Here is a 15,212-nt window from a genome sequence, read left to right on the forward strand (position 1 = left end):
ATGTTGTGTGTTTTAATAGACCGGTGACGACCGCACAGAGTAGCATTATAACAGAACTAAATGTATCTTGTATGTAGGGATATGCCGGTATCAGATTTTCATGTTGCGATTAATTGCTCATGCTTTTATCACGGTCTACGGTATTATCACGGTGTTGACATTTAGTTTAAAAAAAGTGCTGTCATAATACAGTATAACAGGTTTGTTTATTTTGAATATGCGCCCTCTAGCGGCGAAAATTACATACTGTGCCTTTAAGAAGAGCTGCAGACATAGTCAGGCTTTTACAGTGTGGATCAGATCCTCCTCTGAGGCTGATATACTGATGAGGCCTACTTTATTACATGATCAAAACTTTGCTGCTAATCCTGTTTCACACTCAATCTCCTCATGTCTTCTGTCTCTGGTTGATCGTTTAGAGTGTTTTATCCAGTCAAAGCTCTTTTAGTGTAACTGTAGCTGGAGCTTCTCGTGTCAAATCTTGACTGGTTTTTATCAAGTAAGCGTCAGAATAACTGCAGTAATATCTCCAGATGAACTCTTACTGGACTGAAGCAGCTCAGCTTTACTTGATTCTCCATCAATCATGTTTTAGAGTCTCAAATCTGATCCTCAGGATCTTTTGAGGAGCGTTTGTTTCCAGAAGCTTTACTTTCACTGTTCCTCAGCGGAGGAATGATCTTCACAAGCCTCCAGAACATCTCACATCTTCTGAGGAGCTTTATTTCTTCAGCTCTCAATCACTGCATTATATGTTTGGAGCATTTCAATCTCATCTCACTGAGACAGATTACTGGAGATATAGAGCGACGACTGATATTTAGATCATTGTATGTCAGCATCTGCTGCACTGTTATAAAGATCTCATTGATTTACATCACAAGCATCAGAATTTCAAATATCAGCATCTGCACTAAATTGCTCTGTTTGAGTCTCTGAATAAAATTGAGCTGTTTGTCCTCCATATTCTCACTATTTCAGACTATATGAGCCATATAAGCCTGATGATCAAATATGATACTCAACGTAAAACATATGCAAACTTTTGTTTAAAGGTACAATAAACTGTTAGATTTAAAAAAAAACTTTTTGTTTTATTTGAAAACTTTTGAAAAAAAAGATACATTTCATCTGTGGTAGTTTGGTGCCATATTTGATAAAACCAAAATGCATTAATTTCTGCATAACAACTCTCTGAAATTAAGCATCTTGAAGTGTGCCGGCATAGATGAGATCTGGTGCTAATCGTGGGATAGTTTGCATTGGCATGAGTCGTGCATGCTGAGCTGCTGACTTTCACGCGGTACTCATATGTAATGCTGTGTTAGCCGCGATGCTTAACGCTGTTGTTGAAGAACAGAACCCTTTCTGCCGGTGGATTTGTGGCTCAGTTTGAGATTCTCTCGTAAGCGTTAGTGTTGGTCTGGCAGATGTTGTCATGTGAGGAGGATTAAAGGCTGTCAGTCGTCTCCGCAGGGTTAGTGTAGTTCTGTGAAGTATGTACTCAGACGCTCCGGGAATGTCGGGAATGTCGGGCTCAGAGCCTCGGCTCACTCTGAAGGGTGTTACAAGTGCCACAGTTTCAGATATTTCATATCCTGCAGATTGTGATGTGATGCATGATTGTGAATAATATGATAGATTTTGATATGTAGCCTCAATGCTGGTCATCGTTTCTGTTTGCTTATGATAACGTTTTTCAAGCTGTTGTTTGATATAAGAAACATATTTGATCATAAAGTATATTTCGCTGTTTAAATGACATTTTATTAATGTTTGATCGGACTGATAAAGCAGGAACGCTGCGAGGATTTTTGACAACGTGTGGCATGTTTTGTTTTTTTAATAAATTGCTTATCATCAGTAGGGTTGCAAAAAGGTGGAAAAGTTCCAGTAAATGTCTGATATATTCCAGAAATTTTGGAAACTTTCCAGGATTTTTTTGAATATTCCAGGGATTTTTGTAAAGCTTCCGGAAATTTTCCACCCCTTTGCAACCCTAATCATCAGTAATAATAAACATCAATTATTGCACGCTGATTAAGAGACAATGAAGAACAAATCAAGTTTATTAAAACAACTTCATATGATAAACATAATATCTAAACGTGTCATTATATTGCTGCTGTCGAGATGTCAAGCCCTAAAGAAGACGAACACGAGGAAGAAAGACATGAAATATGAATGTGTTTCGTCTCCTGAAGTCATGTGTTGCATTTACTCTGAAGCTGTGATAAACCCACTTTTCACTCATAGTTGCATAGAATCCAGTCAAGATGAATATAATAGAACACTTTACAATAGGCTGCATTCGTTACCATTGTTAACTACATAAGTTAACATGAGCTATCAGTGAAAAACATTTCTAAATATTAATTTCAATACTAATTTCAGCATTTACAAATGCATTGTTTAAATCTAAATTTCTATCTGTTATTTATTTATTTATTTTTATATTGCTCATTGTTAGTGTTAGATAATGCGCGGGCCTGTTGTGAAGTGTATAATGTAATATAATATCTGGTTTGACTTGTTGTTGTTGTTGTGTCCATGTTTTTAGTACAATTCTTTAATTCCTGTTGTCATGTAAAATGTACAGTAAATGGACTAAACGAAGATTTTTTTGTATTCGAGTTACTCGAGGTATTCGAGGAATCATTTCAGCCCTAGTTGTCAATATCTCACACCCCTACGTCACATTAATATACCAAACGTTATTCTCCTAACTTCTGAAAATACAAAATAAATGAACATTTACAGCCCATTCAGTCAAAATGACGGATAAGGATTATTTGTAGTGCAATCTTATGATTTGAAATGATTTGTTGCAGTCTTGTTGAGTGGAACTTCCCCAAACTGGAATTTAAAACGCAGTAGGCTCGTTAGGAAAAAGGTGGACGCTGAAACTGTACTTTTTTTATTTATGTTTATTTTAGTTTTGGTGTTTTATTACATCACATTAAACTAAATAAAAATGAGAAATGCTGCATTGGAAATGCAGTAAGTTGTCTTTTATGAGTGCGTTTATTTGTGGTCAGTGATGTTCGTTCAGGTCGGTGTGTAACTGCTGTATCGAGCGTCTGGATCCAGATGAGATTTCAGGAGATTCAGCATTAGTGTCTGTGTGCTGAGCCCACCGTCTGTTCCCTGCCAGAAACTTTAGAGGACACCATCTCTGCATCTGAATGTGCCATCAGTGTGTGTGTGCGAGTGTGTGTGCGAGTGTGTGTGCGAGTGTGTGTGCAAGTGTGTGTGTGTGTGTCGTGTGTGTGCGAGTGTGTGTGAGTGTGTGAGTGTGAGTGTGTGTCTGTGAGTGAGTGTGTGTGTTTCTGTACTGAAACTGCGCCTAACATCAGAGCCATCACAGCGATTAATCAATTTACTGAAACAAAGTACAAAAATAAGTGAAATAAGCATTAATTTTATGTGATATTTATTTGAAATCCAGTAAATATCTGGTTTTTGATAATGCTGCTTTTTTTGAAGCCAGTCTGTTTATGACACTGCTATGAATCATACATCATCATTTGTGCTGTTAAAGATATACAGTTACACTCGTCTGCATGAGCTGAGTGGTCAGTCTGGCACTGCTTGACTTAAACGAGGCTTTTTTTATATTATGTGTTTTATAAGTAAATAGGCTACTCCACAGAAGTGCCACCTATCTCCAAGAACATTCAAAATATAATACAAATATTATAGTTCATTACTGTGAGCGGAAGATGTTGGTAGTTAATATGATTCTGTACACCTGTGTGAGTCACAAAATTCACAAAACACGCATACATTAATTCACCAGCTGATTCAAACACACTCAGACCTAATGATAAATATAAGTGCGGTTAGTGAAGAGATGTATAAATGTGATTCAACCGAACGGATCATTTCTGGGCCGCTGTTATTTTTAGAGGCTTTGCTGATCTATAGTATGTCATTCCCTGTCACGTTACAGCATTCATCAGATGTGTTTATGACCTTTATGATTTATGATGCATGTGAATGCACTCTTGTCAGGATGTTTGCACACGTGATGCTATAAATAAAGAGCGATGCTTTCTATCTGACGGGTTTGTTCAGGAACAGAGCCGGTTAATGCCAGAGAGTTCATTATAAATAACTAATGCAAATGTTTCATCATAAAACATTTAATTAGTTGTATATTAAAGCAATTTAATTAATAACACGTATAAAAATATTGCGTTAGACCTCAGAGAACACCTCAGAGAAGACTTTTACACTACTTTTCTGATGTTTATAGGCCTCGTGTTTTTACTAATCTTGATTTCGGCAAATGATGTGCTTCTGTGCTTTTTTCTCCTAATAATAAACTACATTTTCGGTTTGTTTCTCACCAAACCCTACCGTATGTGCTCAGAATATACACATTAACATGCATGGGATTATTTTGTGATGCGTTTGCATCCCTTTTTTAACAGCTTAAAGGAGGTCACCATTCACTGCCAATTGAATTGATATTGTCACGTTTTGTTATATTGGATGACATCATCTTAGTGAAATGACGTTACTGGCTAGTGGCTAGGTTTCTGTCTTCACTAGGGCTGCATAAGTTTTGAGCATCAAACAGATAAAATCTCAGAGAACACCTCAGAGAAGACTTTTACACTACTTTTCTGATGTTTATAGGCCTCGTGTTTTTACTAATCTTGATTTCGGCAAATGATGTGCTTCTGTGCTTTTTTCTCCTAATAATAAACTACATTTTCAGTTTGTTTCTCACCAAACCCTACCGTATGTGCTCAGAATATACACATTAACATGCATGGGATTATTTTGTGACGCGTTTGCATCCCTTTTTTAACAGCTTAAAGGAGGTCACCATTCACTGCCAATTGAATTGATATTGTCACGTTTTGTTATATTGGATGACATCATCTTAGTGAAATGACGTTACTGGCTAGTGGCTAGGTTTCTGTCTTCACTAGGGCTGCATAAGTTTTGAGCATCAAACAGATAAAATGTCATTCTTCCTCGTGTTCATTTAGTGACAAACTGTGAGAAACCTGATCATTTGGACGACTTGTTTTTCTTTCATTTTTATCTACTGTTTGGTTGAAATGATGCTTTCTCTGATAATAACTTTTTTTTGAGAAGTCATTTCAAATACTTAACTATCAAGATATCTAAAATCTCTCATGAAAGTTTCCTTTTTCGAAAAAAAAAAGAGAAAATGGTGAGATTGTGTAATGCAGCTGTGAGCTCCTCCAGAACGTGTCACTCGCAGTCATGAGCCTTTTAAACTCCTGAAAGAAATTATTCAGGAGTTTTTAGCCCCAATATGTCACGCAGGCGGTTTCTCCAGTGCATTAGACCACACGAGCAGAACGTGGACAAATATAGCCTGGACACACACCCTCTTCTGCTTTGTGCCGGATACCCAGAGGACTGCATCTGCCTAACCGCTCAAAACAGGATGAGGTGTTGAAAAACAGAGCCCGAGTCAAACCTCGGACCGACCGCTGACCCACAAACACGGGCATCTGTCTCTGGAGTCACCTGTTGGCAGTAGACAGCTGTAGACAGACGTTTTGATAAATTAGAGTTTATGGCAGAAGAACATACTGTACATTTGTTTCTCAATGGCCAATATAAACTAAATTCTAGTAATGCACCGAAATGAAAATTCTTGGCCGAAGCCGAACAAAATGAAACACTGGGCTGAAGGCCGAAGACCGAATACGGTTTTTCGCCCCATTTTGCCCTTTTTTTTCACCATTGCCAAAATGTGCTTTAAAAATATTTACTTAACACTGAACATTCTAGCAGACATTATATCAATAAAACACAATTTAACTTAAAATTAATAAGTTAGTAAAATAATATTTTTTGGCCATTTTTGAGACCTTCTTGAATCAGGCATGTTTTTATACTGTATTTTTGTATTTTGTATTTTTTTACTGTACAAATAAATGCAACCTTGCTGAGCAGAAGAGAATGCTTTTAAAACATTAGAAAATATTACAGATCCCAGTCTGAACACTGTGTGAATGCTATAATAAATGTATTAACAGAGCTGTTGTAATTATTATCATTATTATTGTCTTTTTTATTTTATTTTACAGAACAACTGTAAAATTTACAATAATAACATTTATTAATGTTGCTTTTTCTCAGCTTTTATTTTGGCAGAAACCCACAGGAAGACCTCTGGAAAAAAGCTTATTTTTGTTGACAACAGCAGATTTATAAATGATTTTCATTACGAGTATGGGAAGATGTTTGTTGCACATATCACATTGTCACATGCCTTGTAAAAATTCATAAAAATGTTACTGAGCAACTGACTTGGCCGAGCACCGTAATAGCTTTTTTTGCTATTTTCGGCCGAATAATTTTGGTTGCCGAACATTCGGTGCATCCCTACTAAATTCTAAATTCCAGTCTGCTAGTACTGACTGCTGAATTCTGAATTCTCTTAATAATATACTGACCACTGAATTGTGTAATTTACTAGTACAACAGCCGAATTCTGTTCTTTACTAGTACCTACTGCCTAGTTGTATCTTTACTAGTGCTGAACTCTGCTCTTAATAATATTGACTACTGAATTCTGTAATTCACTAGTACCAGCCGCTGAATTCTGTTTTTTGGTAGTATTGACTGTTGAATTCTGAACTTTACTAGTACAGATTGCTAATTTTTGCCCTTAAGTAGTACTGACTACTGAATTCTGTTCTCTTAGTACCAACAGTTGAGTTCTGTTTTTTCGTAGTACTGACTGTTGAATTCTGCCTTTTAGTAGTAGTAGTAGTAATTCTGTTCTTTACTAGTACCAACTTCTGAATTCTATTCATTGGAAGTACTGACTGCTGAATTCTGTCCGTTACTAGTACGGACTGCTGAATTCTAAACTTTACTAGTTCTTCTGTTGAAATCTCCTCTTTACTAGTACTAGCTGCTAAATTTTTCTCTTAAATAGTTCTGAGTCCTGAATTATGCTTTTTACTACTGACTGCTGAACTCTGCTTTGTACTAGTTCTGACTGCTGAATTCTGCTGTTTACTTTTACTGACTACTGAACTCCGCTCTCTCTTCTCTAGTTCTGACTGCTGAATAGAAGTCGACCGATTAATCGGGCCGATTTTGGCTTTTTTTATTTATTAATCGGCATCGGCCGATTGTGCTGCAAATTAGGCCGATTTATAGGTAGGCACATCTGTGGGCAGCTAAGTGTTGTTGTAGAACGCCATACTGGACAATCTCCCTCCATCTGGCTGTGTGAGACCAAAGAGTATAGAAGCCAATAGAAGTTCTTTGGTGAAACGGAGCAGCTCACACTCTGCAGCCGCGGCTTGTTAACACTAGGGCTGGGTATCGATTCAGATATCCCGATTCGATTCGATTTCGATTCGCAAGCTCTCGATTCGAATCGATTTTTTTTTTTTTATTACATTCAGTGAATATAGATCTCCCTCCATCTGGCTGTGTGAGACCAAAGAGTATAGAAGCAAGCTCTCGATTCGATTCGATTTTTTTTTTTTTATTACATTCAGTGAATATAGTTTTAATACAAATGCTATGTATACTTCTAAAAAATTAACCGTAAACATCAGTTTACAAATGGTGAATTAATAAAAAGAAATTAAGAACCACGCTTAAATAAATCCCGGAAAAGATTGATTCGCGGCTTTTGAGAATCGATATCAAATCGATGTCATTTTAAAAAACGATTAATCGAAAAATCATTCTACGTTCTAGTCCCAGCCCTACGCATGAGTCATTAAGATGATGTGAAACTATTGATGATATAACCAGGAGAGATTACTGACAAATCAACCCATGAGGGCTGCACGATAAATCGCATGCAATTTTCATGTGCATCTCGTCAGTAAAGCCGCTCCTGTGATTAGTAGTAAATCTCCAGCACGTGCTTTCAGGTGGAGCGGCATTTACTACACAGAGCCATAGTTAACTGACAAGCTACGCAATATTGCGTTCATTATCGCAGGCAATTCATCTGCGATAATGAAAGCGATATTGAGTAGCTAGTCAGTGAACTAAACCTTTTTCAATTTGATGGGGGCAACAGCTTCTAATGTATTAGAGAAGATAGTGCCCATGTTGCTAGTCATTTCGTATAGTTCATGTGTATTTATGGGTACACAGAGCAGTTGACATAAATCAGGCAGGTTATTTGTAAATCTGTTTTTGGTGGCTGGAACAATAGTTGTTCCTGGACAATAGTGCAGAGCCATATAGTTAATATCAGTAATATGCAGCATGCACGATACAAGGAAATGGTCAGTAACATCATCACTTTGAGGTACGATATCTATATCAGTAAGATCAATTGCATGCAATATAATTAAATCCTGCGTATGATTAAAACGATGAGTGGGCCCGGTGACGTTTTGTGTCTGCTATGCTGTGTGTGACTGCTGAGCTAGTCCTGACTGCTGAACTCCACTCGTGACTAGAACCGACTGCTGAACTCCACTCGTGACTAGAACCGACTGCTGAACTCCACTCGTGACTAGAACCGACTGCTGAACTCCACTCGCAACTAGAACCGACTGCTGAATTCCACTCATGAACTCCACTCACTCCACTCGTGACTAGTACTGACTGCTGAACTCCACTCGTGACTAGTACTGACTGCTGAACTCCACTCGTGACTAGTACTGACTGCTGAACTCCACTCGTGACTAGTACTGACTGCTGAACGCCACTCGTGACTAGTACCGACTGCTGAACTAATCTTTTGTGTTTCCAGTACAGAGCAGTGCAAACAGCAGTTTTGCGGCGTGAACTGAGATGCACTTCTGAAGCTGCATTGGATGTGTAGGAGTGGATTGGGGAAGTCACTCTCATGTTTTTCTCTGTTTTGCAGGAAAACCTCACAGCATCGAGAGCTCTGAGCGCATCCAGCTCTCTGGAACGTATAACGTACGGAAAGGAAAGCTGCAGCTGCCGGTGAACCGCTGGAGTCGACGGCAGGTGATTTTATGTGGCACTTGTCTGATGGTGTCCTCAGTGAAGGCCAGCCATACGGGCAAGATGCACATCCTGCCACTGATCGGAGGAAAGGTAATGAACTCACATGTTATAATCCTGTGGGGAATGTTTGTCCCAAACCAGTGATCCTACAGTAGTGCTGGGCGGTATGACCAAAAATTTATATCACGGTATTTTTCAAAATTATACCGGTTTCACGGTACATGACAGTATTTTTTTTTTTCATGCATGACTGAGTGTTAACCATATTTTCTACTGATTGAGAGGAAATACTGCAATATATTGACTTATTTTACTGTCATGAGTGAATATTGTCAAAAAATACCACACTAAATAGTGACTAAACACGACCCCTTTTAATACATGTTAACCAGGAGTCACTCATTTATAATCGCGGCATCGTCTGATAAAATCAACATGCATCTACACTAAAGAGCGGCTATGCGGTTGTTTTGGCTATATGACTTTTTTGTCTCATGCAGCGCACTGCCTGCGTCTGAGTAACAAACTAAAAACAACAACAAACAAAAAAGTGCATGTGATATTAACAGACGAACTACGCTCATATTTATAATTCCAAACAATCAGTAAGCGACAGGTGCTAGGAAACGCTGTTTTGTACTCATTTATTGAGGAGTCGGCTGCGGTGCTTCTCTGCCGCTCACTGCACAGAACAGACGCCGAAAGACGTGACACTTCTCCGGGAAAGTCAGGCCTCGCGTTCGCGGGACAGCACTGGAGAAATCTTCCAACTGAACCATAGCTAAGGTTTATCCAAAAAAGTCGCTAGGTTTGTCAGTATATATATTCTATGGGAAAAAGCCTCTAAAAGGGTCTGAAAGTTGCTAAATCTAGTGCTAAAGTCGCTCGTGTGTGTGAGACGCGGGAGCTGATGGCAGGGGCGGTGGATATTTGTGGCGGTCAATGTGGATATTGTGGATGAGTTCTTCTGTGTCATCACGTTCTATTAGTTCTACAGCTTCAGTTTCGGAGCTTTCACGCTTAGTAACACATACAGCTGTTCCCTCACCACAGTGCAACAGTGAAAAGGGACCCCTTTCAAACAGTGTCACGTTCCGAACGTTGTTTAAGCGACATACACCGGTATTGCGGTATTTTAAAAATTCATATCATAACAAAAATAAACACCGGTATTCGGTATGAACCGGTATACTGCCCAGCACTATCCTACAGCATCCCTCCTGAAGCGCACAGTGGTCAGAATAGAACAGATTTTCTTCAGCCGTTCGACAGTATTACCTACAGATCCCTTTTACTGGTTAAAATTGGTTTTAGTGTAATTGGTTAATTACTGAAAGAAACTTATCTGCTCTAATTTAGATTCAGACTTTTGCAGACCATAAGAATGAAAGGACAGGATCTGGAACTAATTTGTTGGCCCAATCTTTAAGAAAAAAAAATTAAGTTGACTGCAATATTCACAATATTCACTTTATATTGCTCACATGTGCTGAACACCAGATTATGTTTATGCAGCATATTTCCCACCCATAAGGAAATGTAATATATGATATTTATTGTCCTATGTCAAGAGTGATATTACTATATACTGGTAAGTGGTAAGGCTATATATATTTTATATGATATATTTGGATTTAGATTTATCGGCCAACATATCGGTTATCAGCTTTCATATATTAAGAATTTAATAAGTGTCTATCTTTTATATTTACTTATGCAATTTCAACATAATGAAATAATAATGATAGATTTTAGGATGAACAGAAATGTGTCCAAATATGTATTACACATACATAAACATACATCATTTTTTTTGGCTAGATATATATTCATATATGAAATTCTTTAGTTTTTTTAATAGGTTTCATGTAAGTTTGTTTGTCATGTGACAATAGGCTATATATTTCATATCTGGAAATTGTATATATTGACATGTATTAGATCTGCGTATGGGCCAGATCCTGGTTACTTTACCAGCGAGCACAGTGAGAGGACAGGCATAGTGGACATTGCTTAGTGAGGTGTAAAGTTTTATGGTGGTTTTGAGACTTGATGAAGTGCTAAACAAACAGAGTGTGTTTCATAGTCTCTCAGTGTTTATTTCTGTTCTAGACTGCTAGACTAAATATTGAGTGCTGACTGCCATGTCAGCCATCACAGCTGATCTAAACAGACCTGTGACGCTGATGAACGCTCATCACTGCGTGAGCACTGTGTTTCGCTCTGGTGTAAGCTTGTGTGTGTGTGTGTGTTCAGGTGGAAGAGGTGAAGAAACACAGTCACTGTTTGGCCTTCAGCTCGGCGGGACATCAGAGTCAGACCTACTACATCAGCTTCGACAGCTTCACCGAACACCTGCGCTGGCACCGGCAGGCGGCGAAGGGTGTGTGAGACGTCCTCTGTACCTCAAACCTGTACAGATAAGACGAGCTGACACACTAGAGCTGATCTAAACCCTCACTAGAGAACATTTTTACGCCCTTATAAGCGAGTACTATGGTGGTATAGTGACGGAATCTGCTTCTGATACACACCAGGATCCTGAACGATTACCACATTCATGTATAATTTACAGTGTTCTTCAAGAAATACTGTTTTTCCATCGTGTACATGTCCAAAAACAATATATATATTATATAATGTATTTAATATAATCAATCAATCAATCAGTAGGCAGACGAAGAGACAGATAGAGAGAACAATGCAGTGTAATAATCTCCTCATCAGGGTTTACCAGGACCTTTTTTCAGATTTTTGGGGCCAAAAATGACTGAATTTGGTGCAGCTTTTCTCAAAAATTGTTTTGATATTTGCAGGGGGGGGTTAATGACAAACAAGCGGAGTACAGATGTTTCTAAAGCATGCAGCGCCATCTGCTGTTCAAAACTAAGCTCAGGATCGACTCGAGTAAGAATCGCCATGCATTCGGGAAATCTCAGAATCTATGCTGAATCATTTCTCGATTCGCGATGCATCGGTTTATTTTCCCAGCCTTAATTAAATAGTGAAATCCTCAATTTTTTTTTTTTTTTTTTTTATTTAAAGCATTTTCATTGTGTTTCTGTCGGGAACAGATCTGAATGTGGAGGCTGAAACGCAGCTGTCCTGTGAATGTTTGTCAGACATTTATATTGTGATCATGTGACTCAAACTTTGCCCAATGTGGACTTTCTGGACATTAACTTAAATTAGTCCACTGATGCTTGTCCGGTTCAGCTCTAGCGTACTGTCAAGGGCTGGTGGGAAATGGGGAATATGCTCTAGTATGTTCTGGCAGAACATACTAGAGCATATAAACGCAGACGTTATAAATCAGTGTGTGATTTAGAGTCTGACCTCTTACTTCACACTGCAGAGGCTTGAAGTGCAGCTGTCCAGATTCTCCAGCGCTTCACTGCTCTGATCTACATTTGCTCTGAAAACGACACCCGTCATCCCATCACGCGAGGTGTGTGTGTGTGTGTGTGTGTGTGTGTGTGTGTGTGTGTGTGTGTGTGTGTGTGTGTGTGTGTGTGAGAAAGCCCTAGTTGGGAGTCCTACTTTAGCATACTTCACCACGAACGCACCATCCCAAACAAACGCAAGTAGGCCAGCCTATTTTCCAGCGGAGACAGCTGTGTGCCGTGAGACGAGTCCGGTCCGCCGGGAGCCTCAGATTAGAAAAGCCTCAGTTAATGTGATCGCGTGTGTGTTTAGACTGAATCACCGCGTCATGCGTTAGTGCCGTTTACTGGGTCACATTCACATTCTGCCCATTTCAGTATGAAATACAAACCGTATTTGTGACCCTGGACCACAAAACCAGTCATAAGGGTCAATTTAAAAAAATAGAGATTCAGTTTCTGAAGGGTTTCTGTCAGACTGTGTCCGTCTCGAGGGCTTCTGCCATGTTTTCTTGATCTGCTCTGCTCTAATCAAATGATGTTCCATCATACTTACAGAGATTTCATCAGACGATCAAGAGCCTCCACTAAAACATGTCAAAATAATAGTTCAGTTAAAGTTTTAACTTAAAGAAATTGACAAATATAGTACAGTATTATAATATAGAATTTACTTATAAAGTAGTAATATTAATAATATTGCAATTAGTGCTGTCAAACGATTAATCGCATCCAAAATAATATGTGTGTACTGTGTATATTTATTATGAATATATAAATACACACACATGCAGTATATATATTTAAAATACTTGCATGTATTTGCATGTGTATATATTTATATTCATATAATTTATATTATATATAAATATATTAAATATATATAATTTTTCTTAAATATATACATGTATGTGTGTATTTATATATACATAATAAATATACACAGTACACACATATATTATTTTGGATGCGATTAATCGTTTGACAGCACTAATTGCAATATTATTAAAACCGTTTTTTAAGAAAGATCAAACTTTTTTACCCATGTTTACATTGTAACAGTAAGCAAAACTTTGTTTGCCGAAAAATAAAAATTGTTTCTTAATTACATCTATAAAATACTAATTAAATTGTTAAACAATATATGCTTTCATTTCGTTGCCAACATTTTTGATTAAAAGAAAAGTATTTAGTGAAGTTATTAACTTGTTACATTCTATTAATTCAATTGATTAGACATCCTTTTGATTATTACAATTTAATTAAACCATGACAACAGAATCCAGAAAAATTAAAATCGAAAACATGCAGTTTGGGAAAAAAATAAATGGCCCTAGATATTTCATCCGATTAATAATAACACTTAGACGCGTTAAGGACATCAATGCGGATGGAAAGGTGATTGTCGCGTGCTGATGATGTCATCTCTCTGCAGATTCTCCCGCCTGCGGAGCCTCAATCTCTCTCATAATCAGCTGGGGAGTTTCCCGCTGCCCATTTGCTCCATCAGCACACTGACGGAGGTCAACCTCAGCTGCAACCTCCTGACCTCCATCCACCCCGACCTGGCCAACATGAGCCAGTGAGTGTCACATGATCACGCCTCGTCCAATCAGACCTGCTCTTACTGAGAAGCTACACTCATCTTCATAAGCACTCAAATGTTACAAATATATTATTATGAGGAACATTCCCTTATTTTTACTTTTATGAATAATATTAACCAACAGGCCTAATATTAAGTCTAACAATCACAGTCCAGTGAAAGTAATTGTTTATAATACTAAAACATTTAATATTAGAAACACTTCTGTTATATTTCCAGTGTTTTTGAAGGAAGTCTCTTCTGCTCACCAAGTATTCATTTATTTCATCCAAAATACAGCAAACAATTATATTGTTTAATATTTTTTACAATTTCTGATCATTGTCAGTGTTGAAAACAGTTTTGCACTTTTTTTAAGGATTCTTTGATGAATAGAAAGTTCAAAAGAGCAGCATTTATTTTGTATTATCATACGCTACTGTTCAAAAGTTTGGGGTCAGTAAGATTTTTTGGGGGTTTTTTTGGAAAGAAATTAATACTTTTATTCATCAAGGATGTGTTAAATTAATCAAAGGTGAGAGTAAAGACATTTATAATGTTACAAAAGATTTATATTTAAAAAAATGCTGTTCTTTTGAACTTTCTATTCATCTGTGAATCCTGCTCTAAAATTGCCTGAAATTGAATTAAAAAAAAAAAATGTACGTATGTATATTACATAATATAAATGTAATATATAATACAAAATGTAAAAAAAATAATTTTTTAGGAGAACCGAGCTTATTGTACAAACAAGAGTACATATAACCAAACATGTCAGAGGTATATAAAAAGAAAAATAAATACAGAAAATCATTGCACATTTTAAACAACTGGATAGTTCATATTGCTTTCAAGTTTTTAGTTTTAGATATTGTTCCCAATGTAGATTTTAATGTCCATTTTAAATTATTCAAACATTTTTTCAAACCCTGTGACTGTAAGAACAACTAAAAAATGATTGCTATATTTTCGTTCTCATCTAATGAGAAACGCTTTACTCAAAAGTGTCAGGTTAGATGTGTGGTGTGGAGTCAGACGGTCATGTGACTCTCGCTGCTCTGCTGGACACTACAGTGAGATTGAGTGTGTGTGTGTGTCAGTCTGCAGACGCTGGTTCTGGATGGGAATCTGCTGTCTGCTCTCCCAGTGGAGCTGGGTCGTCTTCAGCGGCTGGTCTATCTGGGTCTGTCCTTCAATGAGTTCACACAGGTGCCATCGGTGCTGGAGCAGCTGCCCGCTGTCGAGAGGCTCTGCATGGCTGGGAATAAAGTGTGTGTGCTGACGCT

General features: G+C 37.7%; 1 protein-coding gene across 1 annotated transcript in view; it reads left to right on the forward strand.

Moving 5' to 3' along the window:
* LOC107698933 (PH domain leucine-rich repeat-containing protein phosphatase 1-like) overlaps positions 1 to 15,212 on the forward strand; it is a 32,685-nt gene that overhangs the window by 3,519 nt on the left and 13,954 nt on the right. Inside the window, exons 2-5 of the mRNA XM_016500075.1 lie at positions 8,849 to 9,045; positions 11,212 to 11,342; positions 13,774 to 13,920; positions 15,027 to 15,195. Coding sequence (XP_016355561.1) covers positions 8,849 to 9,045; positions 11,212 to 11,342; positions 13,774 to 13,920; positions 15,027 to 15,195 — 644 coding nt within the window. The remainder of the gene's footprint in view (positions 1 to 8,848; positions 9,046 to 11,211; positions 11,343 to 13,773; positions 13,921 to 15,026; positions 15,196 to 15,212) is intronic.

This window comes from Sinocyclocheilus anshuiensis, unplaced genomic scaffold (genome assembly GCF_001515605.1).
Source record: "Sinocyclocheilus anshuiensis isolate Anshui unplaced genomic scaffold, SAMN03320099.WGS_v1.1 scaffold270, whole genome shotgun sequence".
Classification (NCBI taxonomy): domain Eukaryota; kingdom Metazoa; phylum Chordata; class Actinopteri; order Cypriniformes; family Cyprinidae; genus Sinocyclocheilus; species Sinocyclocheilus anshuiensis.